The sequence below is a fragment of the Hippocampus guttulatus genome, chromosome 7 (genome assembly GCF_054856545.1).
Source record: "Hippocampus guttulatus isolate MCC_2025c chromosome 7, RoL_Hgut_1.0, whole genome shotgun sequence".
Taxonomy (NCBI): Eukaryota; Metazoa; Chordata; class Actinopteri; order Syngnathiformes; family Syngnathidae; genus Hippocampus; species Hippocampus guttulatus.
The window spans coordinates 20,141,357-20,155,111 of NC_141267.1; the positions used below are offsets into that span (position 1 = coordinate 20,141,357).

General features: G+C 46.0%; 1 protein-coding gene across 3 annotated transcripts in view; it reads left to right on the top strand.

Annotated features, from left to right (window-relative positions):
• The window catches only part of shroom2a (shroom family member 2a), a 30,613-nt gene that overhangs the window by 13,144 nt on the left and 3,714 nt on the right, over positions 1-13,755 (top strand). For 2 of the 3 annotated variants that reach the window (XM_086115279.1, XM_086115282.1), the window contains 3 exons: positions 5,857-5,985; positions 6,180-8,493; positions 8,711-8,796. In XM_086115279.1, coding sequence (XP_085971405.1) covers positions 5,857-5,985; positions 6,180-8,493; positions 8,711-8,796 — 2,529 coding nt within the window. Of the gene's footprint in view, positions 1-258; positions 5,039-5,318; positions 5,337-5,856; positions 5,986-6,179; positions 8,494-8,710; positions 8,797-13,755 lie in introns of those variants that run through there. The other variant, XM_086115281.1, reaches the window with a different exon arrangement.

Consider the following 13,755-nt stretch of genomic DNA (forward strand, 5'->3'; position numbering starts at 1 on the left):
ATAAAACAGGAAAATCTAATCGCTCCTTGATTTTGAAATCTCAACACTGAAGACAGTCTCACTCAGCGAGAACCACAAGAAATCTGTCATTTTGGTTTCAAGTGGTGGTTTGGGCCATTTCTAGTGGTCCTTCAAAGAAAAAAACTTGTCCAACCTCCACAAATTTGAAAATTCACAAACCGCAGCCAGTGTCACTCTGCAACAGTAGTTTTGGTCGGCCTGTCTATCATTATTCAACGCTCAAAAAGTTCTCATGAAGCCATGCTGAAAAGAATTCGCAAGTTTTGTTGAAGCGGCTGTTTTAGGGTCATTTTGACCATTTTCAAGAATCCTTCAAAATGAAATTGATTGGCCTCGATATCTGTTGAAGCTCTCCACTGCCTCTCAAAGGCTCAAACGTGTAACAGATTTAGGTGTGTTAAGTTTACACTGGCCTTCATTTTTTTCCCCCCCGTAATGTCTTCGCTGTTTACTTCTTCACTTCGGTGGATTTTAATGCCCACTAGCCTGACCTCTTGCAGCCTGGACTCTCTCTCTCTTGCGCGAGGTCACACTCACCCTGGCTCTCGGTCTTGCTCTTTCTTCCTGGGAGGGGGTGGGGGGTGTTCCCACCATAGCCTAGCCGCTCTGAGAATCATTTAAAGTTTACAACCAAACTCTTGCCATTCATTGCAGTGGGTGGCCTCCCTCTTCTGGCGTTTTTGCAGAATTGCACGTCTTCCAGCGGTACACATACCGTCGTAGTTTCATGGTTGCACTTACAGGCCACGTTTCCAAAAGAAGTTCAGTCCACCATCCAGTTCTACCTGGGAAAAAGCTTATTGGACACATGTGCACAGCAGGCAAGAAGCTTGGGAGGTCTGGTGTTTACAGCTCTTTGTTGTTGTTGTTGGGTTTTTTTTGTTAAGAAGCTCATGCAGCATGTTTGGAATGTGCTGCACTGAATTCCGCTCATAAGTGGATTTCTTATAATTGTTTGCTTCTAGCCACAACCTCACAACCCCTCAGTATGTTCAGCGCAGAAGCCAAAAATCGGTAGTCATGGTTTTAATATTTTCATCTGCTTGGACTATTCCGGCTCAGTTGGAATCCAAGGAGGCAGACAGGACCGATGTTACTCAAACAGGTAACGACTGCGTTTTCATAAAGCAGCAAATAACTATTTAAGGTGCTGGATCGTTTTCCTCCTCCGAGGATTGCTTTTATTTTTCAATACACGTCAGCTAGTCTGTAGGATTTGTCGAAAGCTACGCATCTGATTTCCAGATACTTTTGTCGTATATCCCGATGGAATAACGGGTAAAGGAATTTCTGCCATTCCTTTTTTTTAAATTTATTTTAACGTGCGAGCATTATCGATACCGCCCGATCAGACACAATCAATACAGTAACCCTTGTCTAATATCAATGCCCACATACCGCGTCCTTTTCTGTAATGGTGTAATATTGAGACCTATTACAGGTCACCATTTCCATATACGGTCATCTCTTGTGATAAAGTATTAAATATTGAAATTGTGACGGATCATATCGGCCCATTTTATGATACAGCGCCCTTACACCAGTATTGATGTTGCTGTGTATAGTATGTCAGGCTTGGGGAGTAACGTAATAGGAGTACTGGCGTTATGTATTCGGCAGAGTGCCAGAAGAAAACCCTGGCAAGCACTTGGAAGACCTGCAAAGTTGACATTGGACGGACGATGGCTGAAGTTGGAGCCAGTGCGATATGCCAACCACTAGGCCGCTGTGCTACCTCAACGGCTAAATAATGTTTTCGAGCCAAAACATCGCTCGCTTTACCGTCACCCTGAGCGCTTGCACAGCTCATTAGCTGGGCTTTCTGTAAGTGGGGTGCGCCCGGGGAGATCAAGCGGTTGCCATAGCGATGGGAGAAATGCACATCCGCCTCACAACTTGGGGTGAGGGTGGGAGGAGGACGCTCTTGCATTTCATCCTGCCATTAGCATATTAGCCGCTCTTGAGCCAATGGGGGACAAAATGGACAAGAGGGGACTGGCTTTGGACAATAGCTGGCCTCCTCCTCTTCATCTTCTTATTCTTCCACTCTTCCTCCCCCTCCTTGGGGTAACAAATGCCTTAATCACGACAGCAGTCTCTTTTTAAAAAAAAGTTTGTTGTAGATTTCGGGGGTTTTGCGTTTGGTAATTGAGCCACAATGCTTTGCGTCCTTGGAAGCGCTCTCACTTTGTTCACCAAGTTGTTGTCCGTGTTGTCGTGTTTGGGATTTTGCGTCCTCCGGTTTGGTGAGTCAAAACAAATTTTACTTTGACCCGTATTAGGTTTATGACCCTAATACGTGATTGTTTGGATTGTTTTGCAAGGTCACTGTTCATTTAGGTTAAGCCACGATCAACTAGATTTAGCCTTTGCGACATAAATTAATCTTTAGCGTGTGGTTTCAGGGGCTTATATCTGTGATTATTAACACATCTTTGCTGCGAGGTGACGATCATGTTTTTCAACTCTACTTTGCCATCTTGGTAGTAGACCAAGGAATTTCTCTCCAAAGATTCACCCTCGTACACACAGTTTTTGTCAAAGCTTATGCCTCACTTCAATGGGCATTGTGCTGCTCCTGCACTGGCCACCTAGGGGCAGTATAACACAGACAAGTGTATACACGCTAAATGGAGACAGTCGTCAGTAAGCTGCACTTATATTAGTTGTTTTTGGAGAGGATAAAGATTATACAGTATGCCTGTAAGTATCATCTGTCTACATGTTTTGCTCCATTGTTTGTATTCAGCTCGCCATTTAAAGGGCTTCTCACGCCATGATGCTAGCTAGCCCTTAGCCTGCCTAAGGGGTTTTGCATTGTTTCTTAGCATTAAGCTAAGCAGGCTGCATCTCAAGGGACCACTGTATTACAAGCATTTTTTCCCCTCACCAAATTTCTTCTCAACATAAATTGAACAAGATGATTCAATATCCTTGAAGTCCTTACCAATAAAATGTGACGATGGTGGTCTGGGCCAACCACACCCCTCCCCCCCATCCCGTTGCAGCTCAACTGATTCACTTTCCAAGCATATCTGCACCAGCCCAGCTGTAGCCCTGACGATAGGCCTAATAAAGCCCTCATTTGCATACCAATGGCCGGCGCCATGTGTGGCTGCCCGCGAGTGCCCCAGAAACGCCGGAGATGGGAGTTCCGCCACGCTGGCTTTCGCTTTGTCTTCCCAAGAAGCTTTTTACACTAATCCGCAATTATTATTATTATTATTATTTCCAGATGAATCATCCCACATTTTAAAAATTGGAAGTCTTTTTGAAAGCAATGGTTTTTGATAGTTGAATGGTAGTTTTTCAGAATGAAGGACCTCCCAGTCACGGATTCATTGAAGTCCTTTTTTAGTCAAGGTGACCGAAAGGGCGCAACCCCCTAAACCCAGCACTTTTATTTGTCGGGTCCGAGTCTAATGGGAGTTGAAGGCTTTGTCCAAAATTCTTGACCTTTGCAACATCGTGCATACTTTTAATGACTCTCTGACTTCAGAAGCGAGCTACAATGTGCGAACACAAGTCGAGAAAGAATCACACAGCCTGTGCTCTCAAACAGTTTAAACCGAGTACCACCTAAGAAAAATTGACTCCCCCCACATGTCCATCAAGATATATATTTCATGTTATTGTCAGCTATTGTAACATTATGCACGGGTAACGCTCACATGAAGCTGTCCATGCTAGGTCATCGGTGGCCCACCCCAGTGTTATTGACAGTTTTTTGTTTTGCTTATGGAAGATCGACGGGCTAACCGGGAGGCAGACGACAGCTTGCTGTAAAGGGGTGAAGTGGCTGATCTGATTCGCGTAAGAGATTCTCGCATCCCTAAGCCGCACTACCCTCCAGCCCCCTCTTTTCCCCCGCCACCCCCACACTGGGCTCGTGTAGTCCTGCAGACCATATGTTCCCGTCTTTGGACATCTCAGCCATGTCCTGTTGACATCACGATTCCAATGGTGAATGCACATTCTCTTTGCCATGTCAATCAACATCCTGGGAATTTGGCTTTTTCATGCCTAAACTAGGCCAGCAGAGGGAGTTGTAGCATTTCTTTATTATTGCACCGTTGCACTTTCTCTAAGTTTAATTTGTCCCATGAGCAAGTTAGTAACACAATTTACTTTTATCCCAAATTGATTTTCCCCAATGAAATGCCATCAGTCTAGTCCAGCCGCCCCAGATTGTGTTTTAAGAAAGCAAAATAGTACTGTATTACATTTAAAAAACATATCTACATCAAACATAATTACGGAGAATGTGAAGAACGCATCTGTGTCTTTATATAATGACTGTAGTATTTGTGTTTTGGGTGTGTGACTTTATGGGGCATGTGATGTGAGTGACATCAGGAGCTTGAGTCGGCTTGGCCGCTTTGGCTGCGTGTGACGGTCGGGACGTGACTTGTGGCCCGCAGCAGCTTCCTGCGAGTGTTTTCCTTTTGTATTTGTGACAACTATTACTGCAGCCTGCTGAGAATTTATGACCGTCTCCCTTGTGTGGATCCTCATGTCTACTATACTGCCCCCTGGTGGCCAAAGCATGCACACCAGAAGTAGCCATTGTACTAAAGCAATGAATCATAATGCAAAAACGGTTTAAATTGATGATAGTATCACCCTCTGACTTTATAAAGAGCAATACTGTAGAATGCTCGTATTCTCACTACACATTTTTTTGGCGGGGGGGGGGGGGATCAGGCATTTCCATTCATTTCAATTGAGAAGACCGAGCATCGCATGCACACTACTACTTTGGGAAACCCTGGTGTAGTCTCAGAATGAGCAAAAAATAAAAAATAAGCGCAACACTGCATCTTACCATGTCTCGCGATGCCAAGGCAATTGTTGCTGAATTGAAAAAAAAGTGTGTGTTGGTGTGTATTCGTGTGTTCCTTCCATTGCTATCCAGGAATGTGAAAATGGTGGACATTGTAGCCCAGAAAATGCCCTCAGAGAATGACGTGCATGTGGCCCGAAGCTTCCTTACCAAGATTTTGCGAAGTTCCATGAGGTACAGTTGTGTGGCTTCATCCAGTGACCAGTCGTAGCTTAACCCTCATGTCGCCGTACACCCACCACCACCATCAACAACAACCTCCTCCCACATTGAGCTTTTTTTTTTTTTTAATTCATTTTATTCCGCTGCTTCCTCCTTTTTTGTAGCGACTTGTAGCCTTCCTCTCTGGCATGTGGATTGTCGTTAGCCTCATTCCTCATGTAGCGCATGTATGGAGGTTTTACTTGGTGTCTTCTCATGTGTGTTGTCATTGTTTTCCTGACACGCATCTCAGAAAGAACCACTTTATAGGGTATGTTCTTTGTCAGTTTGTGACGATTAGAGAAGCGATGTGTTGTTTTTAGTTTTATTGCAAAGGGGTGGAAATGTTGTGGGTTTTGGACATATCCTAAATTGGACTTCCATGGCAATTACAGGAATTAACTGGGATTTGAGGGTAATGTCATGGCAAGGTATCACATTTAGTTTTGTGAAATGATGTCCATGCAAAATGGACAGCTCTCCTTGCCCAAATGCGAGGGCATCTCAAGTAGCAAAATGCTGAGGTTTTTTTTTTTTTTAGACACTTGCCCTTGATGTTTTTTTTTTGTTGTTGTTTTTTGTTTGTTTTTCCATGAACACGCGACAGGCAACCCCTCTTGGTACACCTTGCTAGCAACATTTAGCCCCATCTTTATTTTTTATGGCAGAATTTCAACACTCAAAAAGGTGCTGGAATCCTTCCTCAGAGATGAGACAAGTATTTTTTTCCTGTGTGTGCGTGTGTCTCTCTAAATCCACTCTGCATTTTGTTTTCTTCTCTCTGTGTTCAGGCGCACTGAACCCATAAGCAGGCCGCACTCCTGGCACTCCACTAAGTTCAACGAAGGGCAATCTGAGTCAGCCAAAACACAATCTTCTCCACCCTCGGCGGTTGTGTGGCACGCCACATACGATGCAACGTAAGGCTTCTTTCCCCGAAGAGACATTGTTTTGTCACATGTATTCTGACCTTTGGATAGAGTCAGTTGAAGGATTGTAGAAGATATATGTTTCACACTTGATCCAAGCAAGTGAAACACGTTTAATGCATTTCTGTGTGAATGTGACTTGGTCTATAATAAGCACCTCGCTCTTGGTCATTTTCAACCCCCAGTTCGTCGTCAACTGACCTGTCCTCCAGTTGGGAGCAAACCAACCTCTGCAGGGTTTCGGACCAGTTCAGCTCTCTTGGCAGCATGGACAGCCTAGAACACGTCCCCCACCCGTATCCGGCTGGTCAGTTGTCCCTTGCTAAGTCCAACAACAGCATGGAGCACCTTGGAGGCGGCGGCAGTGGCAAACGAGACTCTGCCTACAGCTCGTTCTCCACCAGCTCTGGCACGCCGGACTTCACGCTCTCAAAGAGCAACGCCGCCTCCACTGAGAACGTGCTGTATAAAGTTAGCCAGTGGGATGCCGGAGGAAGGCCCGTCAATGGCAGGAGCGGCCAAAGTCTGATGGAGGGAGTCAAACAGGATGACAGGCTGACGTACTTTCAGATGCCGGGAGGCTGCGACGCCCCCCAAGCCGACGACCAAGCTGGCTCCCTCCACTCCACTTCCGGTAGAACGAGTTGCGGACCCGTCTGGTATGTTCCAGACAAAAAGACAAGCTCCTCCCCCTCACCACCACCGCCGCTCCCGCCAGCACGCAGTGACAGTTTTGCCGCGACCAAGGAAAGATGCCTCGTTGCAGCTCATCCCGAAGCACCCAATTCACGCACTCCGGGGAAGCCTTCTGCTGAAGATCGCAGTGGCCAAAACCTGTCCCCGAAACACGACAGGGCAGGTTTTTACTCTCACGTCCAGTTCAACTCAAACAAGCAGCACTCCCTCTCCACCTGTGATGTCCGGCAAGGTCATCCCGCACATCACAAACATCACGGCGACAAAAGCACTTTTCCTGCACAACCGTGGCCTGCCACTGCTCCCAAGCCACTGAATGTCGGGGGCTACTTCTCCAGCATGCAGGAGCTGCCCACTAATGGTTCCGCTCAACCCGCCAGCCTGAACACCAGAAGGAATTTAAGCACATCTCAAGCATTTGCTCCCAAAGACCCAAACATTGAGAGCACTGGGCAAAGCCGACACTACTGTGTCACTAAGTCGCAACCTGCATTGGGGAAACCAGAGGACAGGCAAAGTTTGGCCAGCCTCAATTTAACCCAGACTGGAAACGAGCAGAATTCTCAACAAGGAGTCACCAAAGCAAAATATTCTCCACAACAGCAGTACTCCTCAAATGGTAGAGAAACGAACGGATACAGCAAACAACACGTGACCTCTGCTGTGGAAACCTCACCCCCGAAAGCCATTGCCGATGACCTCAGGATCCAGAGGGGACAAAGTTCACAACATGAAGAGGCGCCGTACCCGAGTTGTCCCCCGATCAGACTCTCGAACCAACGGCGTTCCCTTCCCCTGCACCACAGAGAATTCCCCCAAGATAGAAGACACCACAGCCAGGCCAGTGACAAGATCTGCCCCCAGGCCACACCCATCCTCCATTCGCTGGCCACGGACACCAAGGACGAGACCCCAAAAGCTTTCGACCCGGAGGAGACGGTCGAGTCCAAGCAGATGCGACGCAACGAACGCTTTGCCACCACCTTAAAAAACGAAATCCAGATGAGAAGGGCCAAGCTGCAGAAGAGTAAGAGTGCGGCGACTCTTCCCGATGAGAACCAAGACCACCAGGATGTGTGGAAATCCAATCAGAGCTCCACCCCCGCATTGGCAGACAGCCCCTTCACAAACACATACAAGGATAACTTGAAGGAAGCACAAGCTCGGGTCCTTAAAGCGACTTCTTTCAGAAGGAAAGACCTGGAACCCATAGCGGTGGAACACTCGTCAGCTGACGCCATACCCAGTTATCCTTCCTCGGCGATGGCCAGGAAAGATCTGACTCCTCTTCCGACACTGTCAGAGGTGGGGACCAATAAATCTGCGCCTTTGCGCATTGGCGGACGGAAGCGCTTCGGAGTAGAAAAGAAGGTAAAGTCCTTCTCTGAACCGGACAAAATCCATGAAGTTGGAGTAAAAGAAGAAGAAAGCACAAGCTCTTTCCCGGACCAACAGAACGAGAAATCGACTGTGCCCGGCCACACGTCTCCCAGCACAGAGATTTCCATTGATCCCACAGTCCGAATTTTTCCCAGTGAAACGGAGCCCATGCCGAAAGGGACAATGAGCGGGGACGACCCCCCGGGCGGTCCAACATACTCCGTCCTGGACCAGAAACGACTTGGCACCTTCGCCGAGTACGAGGCCAGGTGGAACATCCAAAAGAAACCTCCCGAGACAAGAGCGTCCGGACGATTCCGGTCAGCCGACAACATTCTGGATTCGAGCTCGAAGGAGAGTGTCAAACCTGCCTGTTTTCACGAGAGGTCCCGATCTTCACCTTCAGCTGAGTTCTATGGACAGGTGAGGATTCTTTTATTCAAAGGTCATCAAGCCTTTTGAAGTCAAACCTGAGAGACATCCAATAATAACATTAGTTCTTCGCGACACGCCTCAGTTTCGGGCAGAGGCTGACGTCGATCTTATTCTCATGAATCCTTTTCTCAACCAGGAAATTGCCAGGAGCTGCTTTGAAACAAGAATGTTTCCTTTTAAAGATGATTCTGCTGTTTTTCCTCAGACTACTCATGGCCCCGCAATAACGCCGGAGAAGGAATATTCCCAGATGGAGGACAAACCTGCTGGGCCACTCAACTCTGCCTCAAGGTATGTGGTTTATTGTTGCTCATAAGAGCAGTTTAACATGCTCCTGTTAACATTTAGACATCACATGTGGTGGAAACTGGTACGAGATTGGGAAGAATATCCCCCCCCCCCCCCGCGCCCCCTTCTAACGATCCTGTCTTCTGTTGTTGGAGGGACAGTGATGTCTTTATAATTTGCGGGGGTATCGCAGCGCGGTGGCCTTTTGCCACAGCTCTGCCAACACACGCCGTCCCTGTGGTGCCGCTTTGTGTCGGGAAGTAGACTTTCCTTGCGAATGCTTCCTGGTCACATGGTACGGGTGCTTCAGTTCACATTGGAAAAGTAATTTAGGAGTCTTTAGCTTTTCTATACTCTCCAACTCAATAAAGGCACACACATGCAGGTGACACCCACCATCGGGGGGGTGTAGAGTATCGTCTGGAGCAACCCTCATGATGGGCCTTTGCATGACAACAGTCATTGTCATCGGGGCGTCTGGCCGATGAGCTCCGCCCAGTCTGTGATATTGATATAGCGGTGAGGAGATGGCAACAGGGGAGAAAGAGAGAGCGCAGTCTTACTTGCGTCACGATGGAAATGACGGGCCTGAAGCGTCCTTTTGGGTGAGCGGTGCAACTTGTTTTGTTGTCTTTGCACGAAAAGGAAACTTACTAGTTTGTCATTCTGTCACGTTGAATTAACTTCATTTAATAAGTGCATCAAATTAGTCTTCCACATTGAAATAATTTGATCATTATCTTTCGTGAAGACATTCACCTATTTGCTTCTTTTGCGCTCAAGCCAGAGCCATGTCAAATATAAAAGTATCACTTTGGCGCAATCTTGTGACATCTTGGTGCCAAGAAATGATGTTGACTTCATGTGTGCGAAGCAAAATGTGATTTTGGGGGCTTTGATTTCTGCCAATACAGTGAACACCCATATTTTCGCTATACGGCATTTGTGAATTTTGGTGGAGGTGAAATACATTTTTTTATTATTATTATTATTTTTTGCCATGTTGAATGTATATATTTTTAAATCCCTTTGGTAGCATCTTGGTATTGAATTGAGGTGAAGGGCTTCATCTCTTCAGGCCGTAGCTTTGTCTGTTAGGTAAAAAGCGCTTTGCCCCATCGTCTTGGGAGGATGTCATTTACTGGCAGGTTTTCTGAATTCATTGCGGTGCTGGACCTATTTACAATGTGTTTAAAAAGTGTGGTTTAAGAAGCCCTAGGCTCTATTAATAAGCTTAAATGTGTTTAAAAGCTTGTGGGAAATGGCAAAAACATACAAACTTCTTTTTGTTATTTATTTACAAGCTATTCCGTGCAGCCCCAGAATGTATGCCCGTTGATTAACTGGGCTTCACCATATGGTGCCTTTGCTGGGTTCTGCGTAAAAGGCAAAGCGCGGCGGAATGCCAGATATTTAGTTAGGGCGATTATCTGTTCATTTTATGTGATCTATATGTACAAAAAAAAAAGCTTGGAAGGGGAGCGTCTGTTTGACCATAAGTTACCTACCGCAAACTGTATCTCGTGACTGTACAATCGACGCACTTCAGTGCTTCCTAATTGAGTTTGCGTGGAACCTCTCACGTGCATGCCAAGGGAATCTGCATGGCCATGATGGATTGATGTTAGCCCGTCTGGTGATACATAGGGGTGTATTCAGGCTTCGTACATAAGTAGAACATTTGTGAAAAGGTTAATTTATCAAATTAGAAATACTGATTAAATCCCTTGACTTAAAGTGGAAGTCAAGTCAAAAATTTTCTTTGCAATATGTTCTATGCGTTTTCTGGGTTTGGTCAAGTGTCATTCGCAAGGCCACTTAGACGTCAATTTCAAACTCTGAAATGTGCTTCAAAGGTACATTGTTGCCATGAGTTATGAGTCTGCGATGCCATTTAATAGCTCATCGATCACGTTTTGCATTGCATGTTAGTGTGAAGGTAGCGGACATTCATTCTAAAGGCAAAGTTGTGTGACGGTTTTAAGGACTTCTGTTTTATGTGTATGGTGTCAACAATTTGTTTGTCACGATGGCACTGATGATAGATAGTGTTTGCCACTGAGAAAAGATGACACATTTCTTTGCAGCAGCAGGTCAAAAAAACACTGATATTCAATTTGAACATACTTCTTTCCTGTATATCTGTAAATAAATGACTGTTTTGCTGTCAAAGTGCCTTTTTTAATCTTGTTTTATAATTTGAGGTGACACAAAGCCAAAAAGATTATGGTCATTTACCGTCCTCCTAAATACAACAAAGACTTTTTAAGCGACTTTTCAACCTTTCTTGCGGAAATCAGGCTGAGATATGATCATATCCTCCTAATGGGGGATTTTAATATCCATGTGTGCTGTCCGGAAAAAACGCTAGCAAAGGACTTCTTAAGACTTATCGACTCTTTTAATTTCGTGCAGTATGTGACCAGCCCGACACATGAACAAGGTCATATTTTAGACCTTGTCCTTGCTTATGGTCTACCGGTGTCAAATCTGGAAGTCCTTGAAAATGGGATTTCTGATCACATGGCAGTTTTATTTGACGTAGTCTTATCGCGTGCTGCTGTGAAATCTGCCGCTCCTAGTTTTAAACGCCGAATTTTTAACCCTCGCACTGCTGGTCGTTTCTCTGATGCCTTTAATAACCTTTGCGTATCCTCGTCTAACACAGAGGAACTCACCTCTTGGTTCAACTCATCATGCTGTGCCATCCTGGATTTGGTGGCTCCTTCAAAAACTGTGCTCCCAAAACCTAAACCCGAGCCATGGTTTAACGACATTACCCGCGCAGCTAGGCAGGGGTGTCGCAAAGCCGAACGCAAGTGGAAAAATGACAAATTGCATGTCTCTTATCAAATTTGGAAAGACTGCTGGCGTAACTACCAGCTCACAGTAAAAGAGGCCAAAAGAGAATATCTGTCGGACCTTATTCAAGCTAACCGTCACAACCCACGCGCACTATTTAAAACAATAGATTCTGTACTCAAACCCCCTCTGCCTACTTGCTCGGATTCTTCACCCGAGATGTGCAACAGATTCCTTCAGTTTTTCATTGGTAAGGTCTCTACAGCTAGGACTCCGGTCTCAAATACCGCATCTGACCCCTCTGTCCATGTTCCATGTTCAGCTGTGCTAAATTCTTTTGAAACTGTGTCCTTGGCGCTTTTGGAGGATGTAGTTCGCCAGACAAAGCCATCTGGCTCCCCTTGCGACTCTCTTCCCCCGCACTTCTTTCAGGAGGTTCTCCCGAGTGTTGGCGCATCAGTCTTGGATATCATCAACAGCAGCCTCTCTTCTGGTGTAGTTCCCCAACAGTTTAAACATGCTGTGGTCCAACCCTTGATCAAGAAAGCTGGCCTTGATCCAGATGTGCTGTCAAGTTTCAGGCCCATTTCCAAGCTGCCTTTCATTTCCAAAATTCTGGAAAAAGTCGTGCACATGCAGTTGAAAATTTTCTTGGATGAACATAACATCTTGGAGGTCTTCCAGTCAGGTTTCAAGACGATGCATAGCACGGAGTCAGCCCTGTTACGCGTTTCTAATGACATCCTCCTGGCAAATGACTCTGGAGACCACGTGTGTCTAGTTTTATTGGACTTAACTGCAGCATTTGATACAGTGGATCACAGTATTCTGCTGTCTCGTTTGCAGCACTTGGTGGGCATTGGCGGCAGTGCTCTTGAGTGGTTTAGGTCCTATTTAGCTGACAGAACCTTCTGTGTCAGCCTTGGCTGCTCTGAGTCACGCACTGCTCCCCTGTCATGTGGTGTTCCACAGGGCTCAATTCTGGGGCCTCTGCTGTTCTCGCTGTATCTGCTCCCATTGGGTTCCATCTTAAGGAAACATGGTATTCCCTTCCACTGCTATGCAGATGACTGCCAGATCTATGTCCCACTGAGCAAGAAAGACGCCTTCTCATTAAGGCCACTCCTATCCTGTCTGGAAGAAATCAAAACCTGGATGGCACAAAATTTCTTGAGATTCAATGAAAAGAAGACAGAGGTGATATTGTTTGGTCCCAGTGGCCCTTGTACATTCCATCCTGTAGACTTGGGCCCCCTGTCTCCTTATCTTAAGTCAACAGTCTCAAACTTGGGCCTTAAACTGGACAGTGATTTCAAACTCGATCGGCAAATTGGTGCCGTTGTTAAATCCAGCTTCTTTCACCTTAGACAGCTGGCCAAAATAAAACCTCTCCTCTCACATGAACACTTTGAGATGGTAATTCATGCCTTTGTCACATCCCGGCTCGATTACTGCAATGCCCTTTACTTTGGAGTCAGCCAGTCCTCCATTAAGCGCCTTCAGCTGGTCCAGAATGCCGCCGCTCGCCTCTTGACTGGTACTCGTAAGAGGGAGCACATAACTCCTACTCTGGCATCCCTTCACTGGCTCCCCATTCATTTTAGAGTTATTTTCAAGATCCTCTTATTTGTTTTCAAATCTCTGAATAATCTCGCGCCACCTTACCTCTCTGAGCTCATCCGCCCCTACACACCTGCCCGGCGCCTCAGGTCTGTGGACCAGACTTTATTAGAAGTACCAAGAACTAAACTGAGGCTCAGAGGGGATCGAGCCTTTTCTGTTGCTGGTCCCTCTCTCTGGAATGACCTCCCACTAAACATTCGGCAAGCCTCCTCGCTGCCCATCTTCAAAACCCTCCTCAAAACTCACTTGTATTCTTTGGCATTCGACTCAGCATGACTTAGATTTGTTCTTGGTTTTACTGTTTGGTGCTTTCTACCGCCTTTATTACCGATTTGTCTTACTGTTTATTGTGCATGTTAAATTGCTCCATGTACAGCACTTTGTATGCAGCGATAGCTGTTTGAAAGTGCTCTATAAATACTGTTGACTTGACTTGACTTTCTGGTCAGCAAGAGAATATTCTTGTGGTAGGTTCGGCCTGTGTTGTCCGCAAACATAATATTCTGTGTTTTTCCAAGAGATGTCAAATTTCTCTCA